General features: G+C 50.3%; 3 protein-coding genes across 6 annotated transcripts in view; 1 reads left to right on the plus strand and 2 right to left on the minus strand.

The window, feature by feature from the left end:
- Slc39a11 (solute carrier family 39 member 11) overlaps positions 1 to 4,401 on the minus strand; it is a 420,215-nt gene extending 415,814 nt beyond the window's left edge. The window contains exon 1 of the mRNA XM_029545678.1: positions 4,265 to 4,401. The gene's annotated coding sequence lies outside the window, so the exon portion shown is untranslated. The remainder of the gene's footprint in view (positions 1 to 4,264) is intronic.
- Positions 3,503 to 17,636, plus strand: Cog1 (component of oligomeric golgi complex 1). Of its 3 annotated transcripts, XM_029545676.1 has the most exons (15): positions 3,873 to 4,205; positions 6,068 to 6,309; positions 6,440 to 6,621; positions 6,761 to 6,931; positions 9,005 to 9,161; positions 10,338 to 10,548; positions 11,438 to 12,226; positions 12,617 to 12,763; positions 12,983 to 13,144; positions 14,132 to 14,259; positions 14,920 to 15,028; positions 16,243 to 16,352; positions 16,424 to 16,502; positions 16,916 to 16,950; positions 17,445 to 17,532. In XM_029545676.1, exons 1-14 carry the CDS (start codon positions 3,888 to 3,890, stop codon positions 16,928 to 16,930), a joined length of 2,820 nt encoding a protein of 939 aa, XP_029401536.1. In that variant the 5' UTR covers positions 3,873 to 3,887; the 3' UTR covers positions 16,931 to 16,950; positions 17,445 to 17,532. The 3 variants fall into 3 exon arrangements, with proteins under 3 accessions (XP_021069659.1, XP_029401536.1, XP_029401535.1); XM_021214000.1 differs by lacking the exon at positions 16,916 to 16,950 and having other exon boundaries at positions 3,503 to 4,205; positions 17,445 to 17,636; XM_029545675.1 differs by lacking the exon at positions 16,916 to 16,950 and having other exon boundaries at positions 12,983 to 13,138; positions 17,445 to 17,636.
- Positions 17,637 to 17,683: 47 nt separating this feature from the next.
- Fam104a (family with sequence similarity 104 member A) overlaps positions 17,684 to 19,780 on the minus strand; it is a 22,088-nt gene continuing 19,991 nt past the window's right edge. The window contains exon 3 of one of the 2 annotated variants that reach the window (XM_021214005.2): positions 17,684 to 18,784. In XM_021214005.2, coding sequence (XP_021069664.1) covers positions 18,542 to 18,784 — 243 coding nt within the window. In that variant the 3' untranslated portion in view covers positions 17,684 to 18,541. The remainder of the gene's footprint in view (positions 18,785 to 19,780) is intronic. The other variant, XM_021214006.2, reaches the window with a different exon arrangement.

The following is a 19,780-nucleotide window of genomic DNA, read 5'->3' on the forward strand; positions in this document are numbered from 1 at the left end:
GGAGAGAGGAACTCTGGGGTAGAGTCAGGTTCGGGACAAGATTTGCCCCAAACTCTGAGAAAACAGACACATGAAACTGAGGAGAGCTAACTAGCCATGTGGCACTTACAGAATAGAATAAATGGGTTAATTAGTGACAATCTATTCAAGGAATTGTGGCCTAGGCATTTATTCATAAGTAGTGTCAGAGTCATTATTTCGGGAATGTGGGCATGAGTGGAAAAGCCAGTGGTTACAATCTTTCACTTCCAGATCACAGTCCATCACCGAGGGAAGTCGGGTCAGGAATGCAAGGCAGGAACCTGGAGCAGAGCCCATGGAAGAACATTGCTTGCTGGCTTGCTTACCTTTCTTATAGTGCCCGAGCCCACCTGCCCAGGAGCGGCAAGACTCGGAGGGCTAAGCCTTTGTACATCGATTAGCAATCTTTTTTGTTTGTTTGTTTTTGTTTTTTGTTTTTTTGTTTTTCGAGGCAGGGTTTCTCTGTATAGCCTTGGCTGTCCTGGAACTCACTTTGTAGACCAGGCTGGCCTCGAACTCAGAAATCCGCCTGCCTCTGCCTCCCAAGTGCTGGGATTATCGATTAGCAATCTTACAAGGTGCCTCACGGACACACCCACAAGCCAATCTGAGCAAGGCAGTTAGTTCATCATTTGAGTGTTACTCTTCTCAGGTGACTCTAGGTCCAGCTGACAGCTGACACTCTGGCAACAGGCTTCACCATCAAGAGGTTTGGTGACCTAAGGACAGAACCTTAGCTGTCTGTAATGCCACCTCTGCTGGGATCCTTGTGAGAACCAGAGAGGAAAGGTACAAAGGGACAATGATGCTCTAAGTGACAGCTAGGGTTATGGAGGGATGCCTCTCTGATGTCAAGGGCTATAACTGAAAGGTTTAAGCTAGAAGGATGAAGGACTGATACTAGAACTCAGACTGAAGGAGCTGAAGAGATGGCCCAGCAGTTAAGAGTGCTGGCGGCTCTAAAAGAGGACTAGAATTTGGTTCCCTGCTCAGTCTCCTGGGACTTCAGCTCCAGGGGACCTGAACCCTTTTCTGATTCTCTGTAGGCAGTGCACAAACATGCCCAGACACACAAACACACACTCCTAAATAAAATAATAATAAATGAAATCAAAGCTTCATTTGACACATACCTATATCTGGTCATAAACTACACTAGATGACAGCAGTACCCCTGAGCAATGTCTGTCCCCAACATCCTGGCACAGTGCCTCCTCTAGCTGCTTGGGCTGAGCTCTTGGCCCAGTTGCTGGTTTGGATAGTTCTGGCTGACAGACATCAGGAAAGGAGGGGGCTGCTCTCTGAATGCAGAGGTAAAACCTTAGACTTAGAGAGCAGAGCCAAGGACACATCTCCCATAAGCCTGGGGAGCTTTCCCAGTGCCCCAGGCTGAGGAGACATCTGGAAACAGCCCTGAGCAGCAGTTCTTCTGCAGGCAGAGAGGCAAGTGTGGCATCTTCAGGCAGGTCTGATGAACTCAGCCAAGGAAACAGCACAAAAGACAGGAAAGCAAACTCCGGTCTCAAAACACATTGGGCAGAGTGGCTTTTGCCAAAGCCATCATACAAGAAGCCCCGAGTCCCACATGAACTGATCTGTAGCCTGACATGTTCCCCTCATTGTAGGAAAGGTGTTAGCTTACTAAAGCTTGAGGAACTGGAAGCTTGAGGAACAAGTGTTAGGCTGCCAGGGCAAGCTACAGACCACAGTTCTGATTTTCAGAGAAAATGGATGTATCGATAAAAAAATGAGCTGTTGGGCAGGATGTGCAACTAAGCTGAAGAGACAGGAGCAAAGAGAGAGAGAACATTCCTAATCCAAAGTATACCACAGGGTGATCTGTTGGGGACCAGGCTGAGGAAAACCAGGCCTTTTACAGCCTGCATCTGAGAGCCATATAGTTCTTAGTTAAGAGGCGAGTCACCCCCTTTCCCCTCAAGGCTGTTTGTGGGAATCAGCAAGATTCCCACCCTAAACAAACATCAGGGGCTGTTAAAGGAGTATCCATCATTCCGGAGCTGTCCCGAGCTGCTGCCTTGAGCTGTAAAGGAGGACCCGGACTTCAGCCACCCGGAGTTCCGGAGAGTTCCGGAGCAGCAGTGTCAGCACTCTGAGATAAATCACAAGAGTTTCAAGCCTGCGATCAGGTATCCCCTCATTTGTTCTTCGCTCTGTTTCTTTCCATTGTTCCTCAACCCCTCCCTATTCCCCCTCACCGTGTATATAACTAAAGCCTTTTTCTTCATTAAACAGACTCTGACAAAGTTGCTGCAGGGTCCCCCTCTCTTTGTCTCTCACCCATTCCATTAGGCTCGGTCCCCCTCGAGAACCATGGAATAACTAAGTCCCGCTGGTCCGGGAAAGTGATCCAACCTGTAGATACCCATCACCAGCGCTGGCACCTGACCCTACAGCTGCAGCCACTGTCCCTGCCACTTCTGCACACTAGGTGTTGCGGGTGAGACCTAGCCTCTACAAGGATAAAATCTCTGCACCAGGGCATCGCTGCCTCCAAAGGCCCAAGGAGGTCTTGTGGACCAGTCCCACGTCCCAGGCCGGCACAATAGGTGCAAGAAGTCCTGGGGAAAGTTTCTGCCAGACAGAGAAGCGCTTCCCAAACACGGAAGACAGATTCTGCAGGCTCAGAAGCCAAAGGGCAGCAAAGCAACTGGCAGAGTGGGACTATAGAAAGGACGGCACGTCACCGCTGCGCCACCAGGGGGCGCGCTGTGCTGGGGAAACTCTGACACGTAGGCGGTATCTAGAGCCAAGTGGCTTGAGTTCTGAAATAACCCCCTTCCCCAAGGTAAATAAAATTCCCTGGGCTTCTGTTGTGCATAGAGCAGGGACTCTTCTCGCTAGAATGTTGTAAGTAAATCCCTTTATTTAGATATCAATCTATTGCTGTGACATTTGCCTCGAAGTAGTGGCAGTAGTGAACGGGAGAGAAAACCCAGAGGCTGCTGAACACACAATACTGTTTTCTCTGTGTTAACATAGGTAAGAATTCTTCAACAGCAAACTTTTCCAAAACAAAGGGCCCTGAACGGAGTTATGAACAGCAAGCCAGAATGCCCAGGTTTTCTTACTGGGTCAGTCTTAGGATGGACTCCCCATTGTTCTCCACCACAGGAGGACTGTGACAGGGAAACCCATTTTGAGGCTACTAAACAATATTTAAGTAAAACAGAAGACCCAGAAAGCTATGCTCACAAGGTGGACCACAGCCATCACTCAGATCTCCAGCTGCCGAGTCCCAAGGCCCAGTCCTGGCTGATGAGATGGTCTATCGAGGGCAGAAGCGTGCATGCATGTAAGACCGACAGAAACACGACCATAATGAACCCCCCTGTGAAGCTCTTCCCTCCCCAGGAAAGGGTTTGGGTGCGACCCAAGGGGCTCCGGGCCACTAAGACTTTGACCAGCAAGTACAGATTCTGCTCTGCAACCTTAACTACTTCGCTTCTCTAAGGAAACGAGCGCTCAGGGCAGGCGAGATGGCACAGCAGGCAAAGGCGATTGCCGCCAAAGCCGATACAATTCCATCTAAAATTCTATACTGGGATCTTCACGGCAGGAGTGAGCCTCCTGCAACTTGTGACCTCCGCGTGCATCCGTTTCTGTCACACGCACGCCCCCTACACAGGGTGAGAATGGGGAGGAAGAGGGAAGGGGAGAGAAGGGAGGAAGGGAGATTGTAACAGTAAAAAATAAGCTCTCGAGAGCAGCACTGCCACCGAGGCTCAGTCCCTGGGACCACCGAGGCTCCCGACCTGGCGGAAGCACTTCCGCCCCCATCCACGATGGCGGGAGGGCGGGGCGGGGCTGGCAGGCGGAAGCGGCCGGCGGATCCCTGGCTTCGCACCATGGCGGCCGCGACCGCCGCCTCCTCCGCGCTGAAGCGGCTGGATCTGCGCGATCCCAACGCGCTCTTCGAGACGCATGGAGCGGAGGAGATCCGCGGACTAGAGCGCCAGGTCCGAGCCGAGATAGAGCACAAGAAGGAGGAGCTGCGGCAGATGGTGGGCGAGCGGTACCGCGACCTGATCGAGGCGGCGGACACCATCGGCCAGATGCGCCGCTGCGCCGAGGGCCTGGTGGACGCCGTGCAGGCTACCGATCAATACTGCGCCCGCCTCCGCCAGGCCGGCTCCGCCGCGCCCCGGGTCCCACGGGCCCCGCAGGTCAGTCCGGGATCCGAACCCGCCACGTCCCGCCGCCCCCGGCGGACCCCACCCCTCACCTTCCGCCGGAGGAGCCCGCCCCTCACGCCGCCGTGGGCTCCGGGGAGGCGTCTGCGGGCCTTCCTCGGGACGCTGATCCGCTGCCGAAAAGTCAGCCGGCCTCTTGCTCCGGGAGCCTTCCCGGACTTCCGGACGATTCCCTCGCCTCCCGTGGGTTCACTGCGCTCTCCTTCCCTTTTAGCTGAAAACGCCAGGGGTCTCTCGACTGTCAAGAACAGATCTCTCCCGTTCGCTCACACCTTCCTGTCAAAGTCATTCATTCATTCCCCATCCCACCCTGAGCGCCCGAGCCTAGAGAATTGGGGGAGGGTAGCCTCAGCCGCCAGGCCCTCCCGCTTTTAATAGGCGAACAGTTTCATTTTAGGCTGGTTTAGAAAATGCGGGGCATCCTGACGTCCTCCCAGGAAACAAAGTTTAAGACCCCTTCGATGCGGATCGAAGGGGTGGGAAGCACGTCTAGCTAGGCATTGGGTGTTGGCTTAGGAATGAGCAGAGGGGCGCCGAGGGTAAATAGTTTTAAACTAGGAGAACTTACTGTAACAGAAGAAGAAATTACAAAAGCACACTAACCCACATGTGGAGCCAGCTTTCTTGGGCTACCTGGGTTTCAGAAAACCCAAGCCAAAAAAACTAGGGTAGTATAATGAACGTGTGCAAAGAAGGTTGGAACTTTGTCGGCCTGTCGCTCCCTAAGCTACACATTAAGTACAGCCCCCTTCTCAAATGGACAGACTTAACTGGCCAGCTTCAACTATGTAGGCCCAGTCTTAGAGATGTATTGATTTTCATAGTTATGGCTGGTGCATTTCTGGGGGAATGCCCTCTCCGTTCAAATCATAAACAGGAGCCTCCCAAGATTTTCTTGAAGTTTACATTCTAATTAAAGAAATAAATCCATGGGAAGTGGAATTTTAAAAAATATGAATAATTTAGAATGGCAGTAGAAAATAGTTTAGCATAAAGGTGATTAGTCACTACATGTCCATTTAACATAATAGTTCGGAAGGAAGGAGCGAGTTAGGTGTGGCTCCTCCCCTGTAAGGACAACTGAGATTTGGAACACTGACGTCTCTGGCCAGCTATGCTGCTGTAACAAAAAGATTGAACCCTGGATAGTTCATAAAGAGTAGACATTCATTTTCCCGAAGTAATGGGCCTGGGAAGTCTGAGATCAAACTGTTAGCATCTGACGTCTGTTGCGGGCCTGCTTGCCTCCCATAGCGGATGGGGAGGCACACAAACGAGCCAAAGCTAGTCCCCCTCCTTTACCTGCACCCCACACCCCACTACTGAAGGCGGACTCGAGGTGAGAGGGCAGATGAGAGGCCTGAAGACTCAGCCAGATGAAGATCTGGTGCAGGGGTGGTAAAGAACAGTCAACGAGAAATCTTTGGTGCCCTTAAAGAGAAAGGAAAGGAAGTTTGTTCGAAGCCTCCCTTCCACCCACCGATTACCAGATGGCGAGGTGCCCCTCCCTCATACCGATAACCAGATGGTGAGATGCCATCTGGTCAGGCATCAGTGCCTACAAGCCGAGTGGTACTGAGTGTGGCTTAATGAAAACGTCAGGTTTTTGTTTTCTTTTTAAAGACAAGGTTTCTCTGTGCTGCCCTGGCTGGCCTGGAACTCACTTTGTTGACCAGGCTGGCTTCTAACTCACAAGAGATCCGCCCGCCTCTGCCCCCTGAGTGCTGGAATCGGAAAAGCTTGAGATCTTAAAGCCTTCCCCCAACGTCTCCCCAAGCCTGTGTAAACGGAGCTATCCTTTTTGTTTGCTCTTCTGACGGTCTTCTGCCCTTCAGCCACAGCCGCCGTCCGAGAAATTCTACAGCATGGCCGCCCAGATTAAGCTCCTGCTGGAGATCCCCGAGAAGATCTGGAGCGCCATGGAGGCCTCGCAGCACCTCCGGGCCACACAGCTCTACCTGCTCTGCTGTCACCTGCATAGCCTGCTGCAGCTGGACTCCTCTAGCTCCAGATACAGCCCCATCCTCTCAAGATTTCCCATCCTCATCCGCCAGGTGGCAGCAGCCAGCCACTTCCGGTAAGTTTGGTAGCCCCGGAGCTCACTGAACCCCTACAGTGTCACAGGGGTCTGTCTTTTTTCCTTATACACTGAGCCACTTCATCCCAGATGTTAGCTACTCCATGTTGACCTTTGTGAGTCTTTCTAGGTCAACTATTTTGCATGAAAGCAAGATGCTGCTCAAATGCCAGGCTGTGTCGGACCAGGCTGTGGCCGAAGCCCTCTGCTCCATAATGCTCTTGGAGGAGAGCTCTCCACGCCAAGCCCTCACGGACTTCCTGTTGGCCAGAAAGGCGACTATCCAGACACTCCTGAACCAGCCTCATCACGGTGGGTGTGCCTCTCTCTAAAATGGGATTCTTCGACAGGGAATGAATGGAGCAGTGTATACCAAGGGAACCCGAGGCAGCGGTCCGTGTTCATCCTTGCTAAAGGGAACTGGTTACAAGAGGGTGCGTTCTTCTTACAGGTGCTGGCATCAAGGCCCAGATCTGCTCTTTGGTGGAGCTGCTGGCTACCACCCTGATCCAGGCTCATGCCCTTTTCTACACCCTACCAGAAGGCGTGCTGCCCGACCCATCCCTGCCCTGTGGCTTGCTCTTCTCCACCCTGGAGACAGTCACAAGGCAGCATCCCACTGGTGAGCTTGTAACCTTTTCCCTCATTCGTTCACCCGATCTGCCATTTCCTAGCTCCTGCATCATGCTCTGGCAATAAATCACTGAACTGGGAAGATGCAGACCCCTGCTCTGTGGATAGCATACCTTCGTTGTAAAAGGAGGTGCTGAACCTTCAGGGGTGCGTGTGGGGTTTCTGTTTGATGTCAGCAGTAGTCATTGCTGTAAATGCACGGTATCAGTTGCTTAGGAACACTGGAAGGATCTCCCTAAGCCAAGGAGGACTTTCCCGGGGAGAGTGATGTTAAACCAAACTGAAGGTGGAGAGGAGTTAGCGTGTGAGGAAGGGGAGAGAGATCCATGTATCAAAGATGAGGTTCTGAGACCTGAGATGAGGGTGTCAGTATAACTGAGGAGCTGAAGTGCCAGCAGGAGGTTTCTCAAGTGAGGGGAGGATCTAGTGAGAAGAGGGCTGAGGCATGGCCAGGGGTCAGGGGAAGTGCAGCTGAATGGGCCAGATGGGAGGTTGGGCTTTATACAAAGAAATGCATCCTTCCTCCCTGTAGGCTTAGTGTGCTCCCTCTGCATCCCAGACTTCTTTGGAGTAGCATTTATCCAGATATAATTAAATGTTTTTGTGGCAGTGGTGTCCTGCAGGACAGAGAGCTAACAGGAGGCTATCACCATGGCCCAGAGTCAGACATAGGATGAGGACTTGGGCTAGAAGGGGGCCATAGAGATGAAGCTGAGTGGCCAGTCGATCTCTGTTGAGAGGACTAGAGATGAAGGTATGTCTGGGGAGCGTGTGAGAAGGGCAGTGTCTGCATTAACTACGAGAGGGACTGGTGAGAAGAGCGGGGTCTGCATTAACTACGAGAGGGACTGGTTTAGGGGTTGGGATGGATTTCCATTTGCAGGTGGGACCCTGGAGAACACTGAGAAATGGGGCTGAGGAGTGAGCAGGTATCCCCAGAGACAGCATTTGTACCCACGAGGATGGATGTATCAGTGAGCAAAGACTGAGACAGACTCCTATAACAGTAGGGCTGCAAGGTCTGGTGGAACCGCCAGCAAAGTCAGCAAAGGAAACAGCTAAGGTAGAAGGAAAGGAGGACAGGACCCTTACTCCCAGGGGCTCATCTCGGAGTCAAACCCCTTTCTTATGCCTTGAGGCATGCACACAGCCCACCACCACCCTACCGCCCCCTGCAGGCTGGGATGTACTGATTTATCCCTTTCATGAAAGGTGAGTGCTGACTGGCATGCCCTGCCATAGAAAACAGACAAACAAACAGAGCGGCCTCTTCAAGAGAACAGTGAGAGGCACTGCCTGAGGCACTGCCCAAGCCTGCCGGTGACCAAGAGACTCAGCAGGCAGGAGAGATGGGCAGTGGTTGTTCCCTTGGGTCTTCAAGTGACCTAGGATGCTAAGGAGAGGGAAATGGATAGCCTACACTTTGGGAATTTAAGCTCTGTTATTAAAATGTCAGTGACTGAAGCTGGGCAGTGGTGGTGCACGCCTTTAATCCCAGCACTTGGGAGGCAGAGGCAGGCAGATTTCTGAGTTCGAGGCCAGCCTGGTCTACAGAGTGAGTTCCAGGACAGCCAAGAGCTACAAGAGAAACCCTGTCTCGGAAAAAAAAAAAAAAAAAAAAAAGTCAGTGACTGGTGGGCACAGTGGCATGGACCTATACACCTAGCTACTCAGAAGCCTGAAGCAAGGTGACCACTAGAGCTCAGGCTTGGAGACCATGGCAGGACCCCACCTCAAACACGCTTGTGTGCGTGCACACGCACACACACACACACACACACGCGCGCACACACACACACAATTGTTTACCCTCCATTCTCCCCTCCTGGCCTGTACTGTTCTTAACCAGCAGGATGGTAGAGTATGGGGAGGCTGCTGTGCACAGGGACTGGCGTGCCCTGTACTTCCTTTAGCTAACCTTTTCCTGACTTGACTCACCTTCTCAAGGGTGGGTGGGGTGGGTGACACTTCTAGATTTTTTGAGATTCCCGCGTGGGTTTGTAATTCTCAAAATGCTATTCAAAGCCCAGCCTGGATTCTTCTCACTTGCTCTTTTCTCTAGGAAAGGGCATTGGTGCCCTCCAAGGGGAGATGAAGCTGTGCAGCTGGTTCAGACACCTGCCTGCCTCCATTATCGAGTTCCAGCCCACGCTCCGAACTCTTGCACATCCCATCAGCCAGGAGTACCTGAAAGACACACTGCAGAAATGGATCGACATGTAAGCAGGCAGGAAGCACCCCTGAGGCTTGACCTGCACGCAGCCTTCAAAGTGACCACACCTGGGAGGCATAAGCTGGTTCTCAGTCATGGGGTAATGTGCCACATGCCCACTACCCTCTCAGGGTACACTGCTACCTGTGGACCCTTAGTACCTACAATGGGAGAATCGGGAAGCTATTTTTTCTGTGGGCTAGACAGAAGGTTCAGCAGTTAAAGAGCACTTGCTGTTCTTCCAGAAAACTTGGGTTCAGTTCCCAGAGCCTGTTTCAGGCAGATCACATTCACCTACCTAACACCAACTCCAGGGGTGCTGTTGCATCTGACCTTGGAGGGCACCTCCATTCATTTATGTCCACCTGTGTGCACACACACACACACACACACACACACACACACACGCGAACACACACACACACACACACACACACACACACACACATGCGCACGCGCGCACATTTTGAAATAAAGTCTTTTAAAAGNAACACACACACACACACACACACACACACACACACACATGCGCACGCGCGCACATTTTGAAATAAAGTCTTTTAAAAGATAATTATTTTCCATAACAGTTAAGTAAAGGTTTTTCTCCTTATGCTCAAGTACCAAATACCCTGAGTTTTTGTTTTAAGTGTTGGCTCTGATGCCGTGCCACGAGGCTCTAGACAAAAGTTGGCCTGGTGTGCTAAGAGTACTAGCCAGGCATGGTGGTGCACGCCTTTAATCCCAGCACTCCGGAGGCAGAGGCAGGTAGGTTTCTGAGTTCGAGGCCAGCCTGGTCTACAAAGTGAGTTCCAGGACAGCCAGGGCTACACAGAGAAACCCTGTCTCGAAAGAAAAAAACAAAAACAAAAACCAAAGAGTACTACAGGCTCCCAGCGTGTCCAGCTAGAAATGTGCCAACTCAGGTCAGAGGTTTCAAAGGGAGCCATAAGAATTTTTCTTAACAATGATGTGAAAACTACAAATGAATACCAGGTGTGCTGGCATACGCCTTCAATCCTAGCATTCCAGAAGCAGAGGCAGACAGATCCCTTTGAGTTTGATGCCAGCCTGGACTACATAGCAAGTTCCAGGTCAGTCAGGAATACATAGTCAATCAAAAAAACAAGAAATACAACAAAAGTCATGGACCCAGTGCAGCTTAAGGAAAGTGGTCTTGTTACAGGTGCAATGAAGACATTAAAAATGGCATTGGCAGTCTGCTTATGTACGTGAAGAGCATGAAGGGTCTGGCGGGCATCAGAGATGCCATATGGGACTTGCTCACCAACGAGTCTGCCAGTCACAGCTGGGAGGTGGTGTGTCAGCGGCTTCTGGAGAAGCCGCTCTTGTTCTGGGAGGACCTGATGCAGCAGCTCTTCCTGGATCGGTTACAGGTACAGTGGGCATCACTTGGACCACCCCACATTCGAGCCTCATGTGGCCTTTTGACTATGTTAAAACCTCCCTCATTTATTGAACGTTTTCTTTCCCTATTTCTTTTTATTTCTTTTTTTTTTTTTTTAATTTTATTTATTTAATGAGTGTTCTGCTGCATATACATCCTTCTGCCAGAAGAGGGCATCAGATCCCCCTATAGATGGTTGTGAGCCACCATGCGGTTGCTGGGAATTGAACTCAGGACCTCTGGAAGAGCAGCCAGTGCTCTTAACCGCTGAGCCATCTCCCCAGCCCTCTTTCCCTATTTCTCACCAAATCTAGAGTTCCTAAAGGTAGAAGAGAGAGCAGGCTTTGTGGGGTGCTGCTCAGTGACGCTGTCTTTGCTCTCTGCCACACTGTGTTGATGGTACTGGTTCTTTTTCTCATCACTGTGACCAAATGGCTGACAGAAATAACCTGAGAATGATGTAGTGTTTTAGCTGAGAGTTGTGAGAGTCCAGTGCATGGTCATTTGGCTGTTTAGGAGCCAGTGGTGAGACAGAGCTCGTGACCTGAGTATGTGGTAAAGCCTCACCTCATGACAGACAGAAAGCAGATGTGATGGAGTTGGGGGGCAGGGACAGATACATACCCTCAGAACACACCCCAGTGCTCTTGCTTTAGTTAAGCCCACTCCAGAAGTTGTCATAACCTCCCTAAGTAGTGCCACCAACTGAGACCAAGCTGTTAACACCTGAACCTGTGGGCATTCCACAGTCAGGCTTCAAATGGTCACTGTGAGTGTGGAAGAGAATGTTCTGAATGCCAGGATAAATTATCATTTCAACTCATTTGGAGATTTCCATTAAGTAACGATGGCTAAAACTCTCTTCTCCTTCTCTACAGACACTGACCAGAGAAGGCTTTGAATCCATCTCCAACAGCTCCAAAGAGCTTCTAGTCTCAGCTTTGCAGGAACTGGACACCAACAACTCCACATCGAATAAGCATGTCCACTTTGAGCAGAACATGTCTCTCTTCCTCTGGTCTGAGAGCCCCAGCGATCTGCCTTCTGATGCTGCCTGGGTCAGTGTAGCAAACCGGGCTCAGTTTGCCAGTAGTGGCCTCTCCATGAAAGCCCAAGCTATCAGCCCTTGTGTCCAGAACTTCTGTTCTGCCCTGGATTCTAAGCTGAAGGTTAAACTGGACGACCTCCTGACCTACCTTCCCTCCAGTGACACACCATTGCTCAAGGATACCACCCCTATGCACCAGGCTAAGAACTCTGCCTTTGATAGATACGCAGATGCTGGGACCGTGCAGGACATGCTGCGTGTGCAGTCCGTGGCCTGCATCAAGTCCGTTGTGGGCTGCATCCAGGCAGAGCTGCGGACCATTGAAGAAGTCACACGGGACCGAAAGGATGTCCTTCACAGCACCAAGCTGCATGCAGTCCTCTTCATGGCCAGACTCTGCCAGTCCCTGGGAGAGCTGTGCCCTCACCTGAAGCAGTGTATTGTGGGAAAGTGCGGGGGTTCTGAGAAACCTGCCAGGGAGGCAAGGGCTCTAAAAAAGCAGGGAAAGGGGAAAGCTCAAGATGTCCTCCCCACGCAGACCCAGTGGCAGGAAGTGAAGGAAGTCCTGCTCCAACAGAGTGTCATGGCCTACCGGGTCTGGAGCTCGGCGCTTGTGGAAGTGAGTCACAGGGCTTCTTGGTCTTGCTGCCCTCGATGAGGTTTAGAGACAAGTAATGCTTACTTCATGGCTGCTATAGCATGTATGCGAGGCAGCTCAGATGGAAGATCTTTCCTGTTCCTCAGCCTAGATTTTACAGCATGCTTTCCTCTTGCCAAGCTGGCCAGGGAACCCTGCTTCTTGCTCTTCTGTCAGTACCAGTCTTCTGCCCATCCCTGGTCTCCCACGGGGTGACACTTGGCATCACTACAATGGCAAGCAGCTACTCCTTTGGTGATTGTTAACTTGCCAGGAAAGTGCTGGCTGCCTACCACCCACACACTGGTCCTTTTAAACCAACACTACAAAAGCCCTGGGGAACTAACGTGGCCGTTCTCTTTTTACCACCAGTTTCTGATTTGTGGATTCACTCGATCACTGCTTCTAAGTGATGCTGGCTCGGTCCTGGCCGCTGCCACCAATTGGGATGAACTAGAAATTCAAGAGGAGACAGAGTCTGGCAGCAGTGTCACGTCTAAGATCCGCCTCCCTACTCAGGTGAGTTCATCCCACTGTCAGTATTTGGGCTGCAAGAGGGAGCCAACAGCTCTGGGGAAGCAGACTGGTTTGGAAAGCCATTTCCACATGGACCATCTGAGGAGCAGCTGAGTGGTCTTCAAGTAGATGCATAACTGGAGAGAGGTCAAGGTGCTTTAGTGAGGGATGCACGTGGCCTGCTGGATGCACTTAGCAGTGTGCTGTGTTCTTATCTTTCAGCCATCCTGGTACGTACAGTCCTTCCTGTTTAGCTTATGCCAGGAAGTTAATCGGGTTGGAGGCCATGCTTTGCCAAAGGCCACCCTACAGGAGATGTTAAAGACCTGCATGGCCCAAGTTATAGCTGCCTATGAGCAACTCACAGAGGAAAACCAGGTAAAGGTCGGTATCCAGACGGACAGACCTTTGTCTTGGATTTGGCTGGTTTGTTCCAAGGGTTCGGACTAGAATCATTGCCCAGCCCAACCCCACGCTCCATGTTCTCAGGAGAGGCATTCACTTCTGCAGGGTGACTCTTTCTCAGGGTCAGGTGGCATCACCAAGTTCATTGTTCAGGTCTGGTCGGCAGGGTAAAGCTTTCACCGTAAAAAGCGCCGAGTTTTGAGCCCAGTGCCACCATTCGCTTAAGCAGGCTCGGGGCAGGTCTTTAAACCCCAGGATCTACTCAGGATCAACTGTAAGCAGGGAGAATAAGGAACAGTGGAAGCTACCAAGAGGTTCCCTTTAGGATGGACGGGGAGGTCCTAGCCTCTCAGCCCCCACCGCACCTGTGACTTTGACCCTTCAATCATCCTCCTTCACTGGGAACATTTAAAGGCCACTCCTGACTTAGAGAAGGATCCAGTGATGTCCTGAGCATTGCCGCTTTGCAATGGTCATCTTCATGGAGCCGGCCTTTAAGGGCTGGGTCTCTTCCATGCTCTGAGATGTTTTATTTTGTTTTGTTTTGTTGTTTTTAATTTAATTTTATTTGCAACTAATTTTTTATTTTTTTCTTTTGGTTTTTCAAGAAAGGCGTGCACCATGCCCGGCTTGTAATTCATTTTTTACACTCCATATTCCATTCCCTGCCCCTCCACATCTACCCTCTGAATGTTCCACATCCCACACCTCCTCCCCACCCCACCTGACCTCTAAACTCCCTGGGGCCTCCAGTCTCTTGAGGGTTAGGTGCATCATCTCTGAGTGAACACAGACCTGGGAGTCCTCATGCTCTAAGATTTTAAGACCAGGGTTCTATTTAGCACATCTGAGACAGACCTGGCCCTGTGGGTGTCAACAGCACCTTCTGAAACTGTACCAAGCTATAGTGCCAAGCAGAAGAGCCACGTAAGGAGTCACCCCTCACCCGCCAGCTTTCCCTTGCAGAAAGAAGGGGCATTTCCAATGACCCAGAACCGAGCCCTGCAGCTCCTCTACGACCTTCGCTACCTCACCATGGTTCTGAGCAGCAAGGGGGAAGAGGGGAGGAGTGGCCGGAGCAAGGCAGACTCCAGGTGACTATTCCTGCTGGGGCACCCCCGGGCAGCCTCTTCCTGATGCAGTTAATGGACAGCACCCTACTTAGGAGGGTTCCTCTTGGGATTCCCCGTTTTATAGTGGTGGGAGAAGCCATACTTCCAAGTCCAGGATTTAGATCTTGTTCCAGGACAGCAATAAACAAACATAATCTTGCACTGTGGTAATATCTATGAACTGAATATTTGGGCAGCCCCGGGGCCATGCTAAAGGGCGGGCAACAACTTACTGTGGTGTTCTGTGCCTCTAAGCTGTAGTCCAGCAGCATCTTAGTCCTCTTAGTGGTGTGTGTGTGTTGGTATATGGCTGCATCTAAAGGCCATCTGAAGTATCTTTTGGGAGATGCCCCCAAGCCTGCCACATCCTGCATATTGGGTTCCTCTTAAACAGCAAGTCCCTGTGTAAGCAGTGGGGTAAATACTACCTGGCAACACATTCCACAACTAGGTGACGTCAGCAGAACCTCAAGCCTGTTTGCTAAGTGGCAGGCACGGACTAGACGTTCACTTCAGGCTAACTGTCTAGGAACACTAACTTATCCGGGTAATTCCCACCTCTGGAGTTACTGTTGTAGTAAAATCCTGCTAGGCTGTCTCCTGTCCTGAAGTGTGTGTGGAACAGTGTTTAACTCTTCTCAGAATTGAGAAGATGACCGATGGGCTGGAGGCCCTCATTGACCCTTTTGACCTGGATGTCTTCACACCGCATCTCAACAGCAACCTCAACCGACTGGTGCAGCGGACTTCGGTAAGTTGGGTCACAGCCGCGCTCAGTGTAACCGGAGAGGAGGAGACATGGTCTTGAGAACAGATTACAAACCTGCTAGGGTCCTCCATGCACAGGAGTGAAGTACAAAAAAAGAGCTATTTCCTAGAAGAGAATTGGGTAAAATGCCATGAACTGATAGAGCCATGTTGGAGGTGAGGGTTGGTGAAGTTTATTTACACGGCCCCACAAAAAGGAACCCATGGGTGCCAGTAGGGTGGCCCAGTGTGTAAAGGAAGTGCCACCAACTTCAGGACCCAGGTCCGAAGAAACTGAGCCCACAAAGTCATCTTCTGACCTCCATGTGCATGTGGATGTGAATGGACGGGCACGAGGGTACTCGTGCTTGCTTGCTTGCTCTATCTCTTGCTCACTCACACACACACACAAAAAAAAAATATATAAATGTGGACTGGGCACCGTGGCACGTTCCTTTAATCCCAGCACTCAGGAGGCAGAGGCGGGTGGATCTCTATGAGTTAGAGGCCAGCCTGGTCTACGGAGAGAGTTCCAGGACAGCCAGGGCTACACGGGGAAACTGTCTTGAAATATTAAAAAAAATAAAATTTTAGAAAAGAGCTACATGGCTTTGAGATTCTCACCCATGGTACTGATTAAGGACTAATTTTGACAAAGTTGGAGCTGGCAATATGGCTCAGAGGTTAAGAGCACTGTCTGCTCTTCCAGAGGTCCTGAGTTCAATTCCCAGCAACCACATGGTGGCTCACAACCATCTGTAATGAGGTCTGGTGCCCCCTTCTGGCCTGCAAGCATACATGCAGACAGAAAGCTGTATACATAATAAATAAATTTAAAAAGGAACAAAGAAGCCAGGCGTGAATCCCAGCACTCGGGAGGCAGAGGCAGGTGGATTTCTGAGTTCGAGGCCAGCCTGGTCTACAAAGTGAGTTCAGGACAGCCAGAGCTATACAGANAAAAAAAAAAAAAAAACCTTTAAAAATTAAGATCTTCCAGAGAATTACTATTTACTTTATTAACTTACGGATTTATTATATAAATATATATCCATAGAGTGAGTTCCAGGACAGCCAGGGCTACACAGAAAAACCTTGTCTCAAAAAAAAAAAAAAAAAAAAAAAAAAAAAGAACTAAGAAAAACAACGGTTAAAATTAACCCATGAGTGAAGTGTGAGTGACTCTGTGATGTTCACATGCCCTCCACTTCTTACCTGCAGGTTCTATTTGGCTTGGTTATGGGCACAGAGAATCAGTTTGCCTCCCGGAGCAGCACCTTCAACTCCCAGGAACCCCATAACATACTGCCGCTGGCCTCCAGTCAGATCAGGTAAGTAGCTCAGGAGGCTCTGCCAGGCCACTGCCTCTTCTCGGAAGTGACATCTTCTTTCATGTCTTGAGGTTCGGACTCCTTCCGCTGAGCATGACAAGCACAAGGAAGGCGAGAGCGACCAACAGAGGCATTGACACCCAAGCCCAGGTCAGTGCCAAGAGGCCCTGTGGTTCTTCCAACCCCTCCCGACTCAGCTCCCCAGCCCCCACCAGCTCTTGTAGAATAACCAATTAGGCACCATACAGCAATGCACTAAGGCTGCTTTTAATGGCGGCGCAATAGAGTACAAGGTTTCACTAGCTTGAGCTCATAGAAAGATGCCAAGTGACTCAAGCAAATAGCCTCAAAATAGAAATATACCCAGAGCCAGACCACAGGCTGTGGAGACCGCACAGCACACGATAGAGGTGGCCTCTTGTATTCCCCGACACTGCTCAGAGCATGGGAAGACCCTTTGTCTTCAGATGTTCTCACTTGTGCCTTTAGTTGGGTGGGAGATGGATGGGAAGGAATGTGCTTCTTTGAGCACAGTTTTATTAATACATGTTTTGTTTCAGTAGGACACCGTCCATTAAGCCTGCCGGAGCCCTCCTGGGTATTTCTGGATTGTGTTGTGTACCTGTGTGCTTGACAGCTTCTCTTCTCATAGCACTGTCTGCCTTACTTACAATTCCAGTCAAGTAGCCTTTCCCACATTCCTTGCCAACAAACATCTGGTTTTAAAATCTAGAAAACAGTTCTGAAAGGAAAAGAAACCTACTTTGTGACCTCTGGGCTTCATGACAGTAGTTCCCACATCACAGGTCTGGCCCTTCCATGCTGTGGCCCTCAGAGGCGGCGACCATGGAAGGCACTGCATGTTGACTCTGTTCCTGGCATGCATGGGCCTCCTTCAGACTGTAGCTGTATCACACAGCGACCTGCTCTGGTCTGGTCGTCCCTCTCAGAGCCTTCTTACTAGAGCCATCCCCGGTGGCTCCTCAGCGCTGTTGCCTGTGCTGTGTGGCCTCTGAGTGGGGTGCAGTGAAGGGGACCGGCAGGAAGCTATGGGTGCACGCTTAAGGCACTTCCTCTTCATCTATATGGCAGGCTGGCCCCCCGGCACTTTCCAGAGATGACCCGACGACGCCTCCCGGCTCCTTATTCAGGCAGCTTGCAAGCGAGGACGACGACTCACCTGCACCTTCATTATTTAAGCTTGCCTGGCTCTCTAATATGACCAAGTAGCATGGGAACACTGCCCAGGCTCTCTAAATAAATACTAGCACATTGTTTTTCCTAGAGGTGCCTCTGCTCATGTTTCTACACCACACCAATCTTTCCAGTTCGATGACAATGTGGGCCCCTGGCAGGGCTGGGGTGCCCATAGGTGTTTCCAGGCAGCTTGCACTTCGTCTGCACTGACCACTGCCTTGGCTATGGGCATCGCAAACAGCTAGCAGTTAAGCTGTTAATACGCAAGTTCATAACATTTACTAGGTATTTCTTGACTTTGAGAACTGCACAATGTTCTCTATAGCGTCTGGGGTACAGACTAGAAGAAAATAGATATGGAAGTGATATTCTCCCTGGAAATTCAAATGTAAAATGGAGACCACAACTAGGAAAGGTGCTTAACTTCCATGGTCTTCAGAGTGGGCGACTGTTGTGTTCCGAGGGAAAGCATTTCCATAGACAGACATCTACATACTAAGAGGTAGTACAGCAGTTAGCTTCAGTGCAACACTGAGTCAGCTTCCTATATTTAGGGAGAAAACTTACAGGTTTTTTTTTTTTTTTCATGGAAACTAGATATTCTTTACTAGTTTATTGAATTAAAAAAAATTAAGATCCCGCATTTTTAAGAGGCTCTTTACATACAGTACAGCATCTAGCTGACAGATGTGGAAATCGGTCAGATGAGACTTCCTCATACACTGCCGTGATGTAGATCTGATGCCCTCTCTTAAAAGAATCCTCTAAAAGAATCCTATAAAAAACTGCTCCCAAGCCCCTCTGAAATCGCACTAGTGCAGCAAAACCCCGAGTAAACAGCCGCCTGCTGACCCGATACTCAAATATAGACTGAAAGCCGACAGGCATTTTTTTTTTTTTCTGTGTGCAACTTTTAAAAACAAATCATTAAGTTGAAATATCCAATCTGCACAGTGCTGTCCCTTCACAGAAGGCAAGAAACTGCTGGAGCATCATGTCGGAGGCCGGCCTCGGTGCTGTAGGCTGTGAAAGTGAGCCTCCTTCAGGGTCTGGTTGATGTGGAAGTAAGGGCCTTGGCACAGTGCAGACTGCTCGGGCATCGGCTGGGGGGTGCTGGGGCAGGATCCGGGGATGGTGTGGCTCAGGCTGCTCTCTGGCCCGCTGGCCCTATCTGGGCTGTTGATGCTGCTGCTGCTGCTGCTGCTACTGCTCCCGCCACTCTCGCTGCTTGAAGACTGCAAGGAAAAGAAAAGGCAGGGTCCTATCAGCCAGTCTCCTGCAGAAAGGCCTTGCTAGCTGAACCAAACTCCACTGTGTATGTGCCCACGCTTCCATATCCACTCATCTCTTGGCAGTCACCTAAGATAACCCCAGTTCCTCCCTACTATGAAAAGAACAACGATCAACACAAATGTGTAAGTGTGTCTATGGTGAGACACAAATTCCTTTGAGTACATGCCCAGAAGTGGTATCTCTGAGCTGTATGGCAAGGAAAATGAACATAGGAATTTTGCACAAAAATGGACGGATCTAGAAATTATAACATTAATATCTATCCCAGAATTCATGTGTACAGTGGGCATAGCTTGTCAAAGTAAGGGATCAAGAGAAGGGGAAAAGTTTTAAGGAAGTGAGATGGATGCTGTAAAGGAACATGAGACATGACAGGAGGAAGGGGGCTCCTGGGCACGAAACGTTAAAGGTGAGAGAAGAAACAACCCCCCAAAAGTGTATCTTGACATGCCATGTTACTGTATGCAGTCACAGATGCTGGCTTCACACACACCACTACCCTGACAGGTAGGAAGTGTAGGCATTAACCCACGCAGGAACCCCACATGCTCTAACTACAGCTTATTCCTTCACTTCTCTGTGCTCGAACCATTCATCCAGACATTCAAGGTGGTTCTCAGCTAAAAGACAAGTATCGATTACTGGTACAGGGACAGAAAAGTTATGTCCTGTCCACAAACTCTGAACACAGGTAACTGAAAACCTGTGTGCAAAATAACGTCCTATAACTGCTCAGTACACAAACTACACTGAAGAACTGGGCTGTCTATCTTGCTGCCACCACATGGTGGATGTGTGCCTGAGTGTGCGCCACGTGTCCTCTAATGAGCATGACTTCAAAGCAAATCACTCAAAAACATGTCCGCCCTCTGACACTAGTATTAAAGCTGCCCTCTGACACTAGTATGAAAGCCGCCCTCTGACACTAGTATGAAAGC

The sequence above is a fragment of the Mus pahari genome, chromosome 14 (assembly GCF_900095145.1).
Source record: "Mus pahari chromosome 14, PAHARI_EIJ_v1.1, whole genome shotgun sequence".
Lineage (NCBI taxonomy): Eukaryota > Metazoa > Chordata > Mammalia > Rodentia > Muridae > Mus > Mus pahari.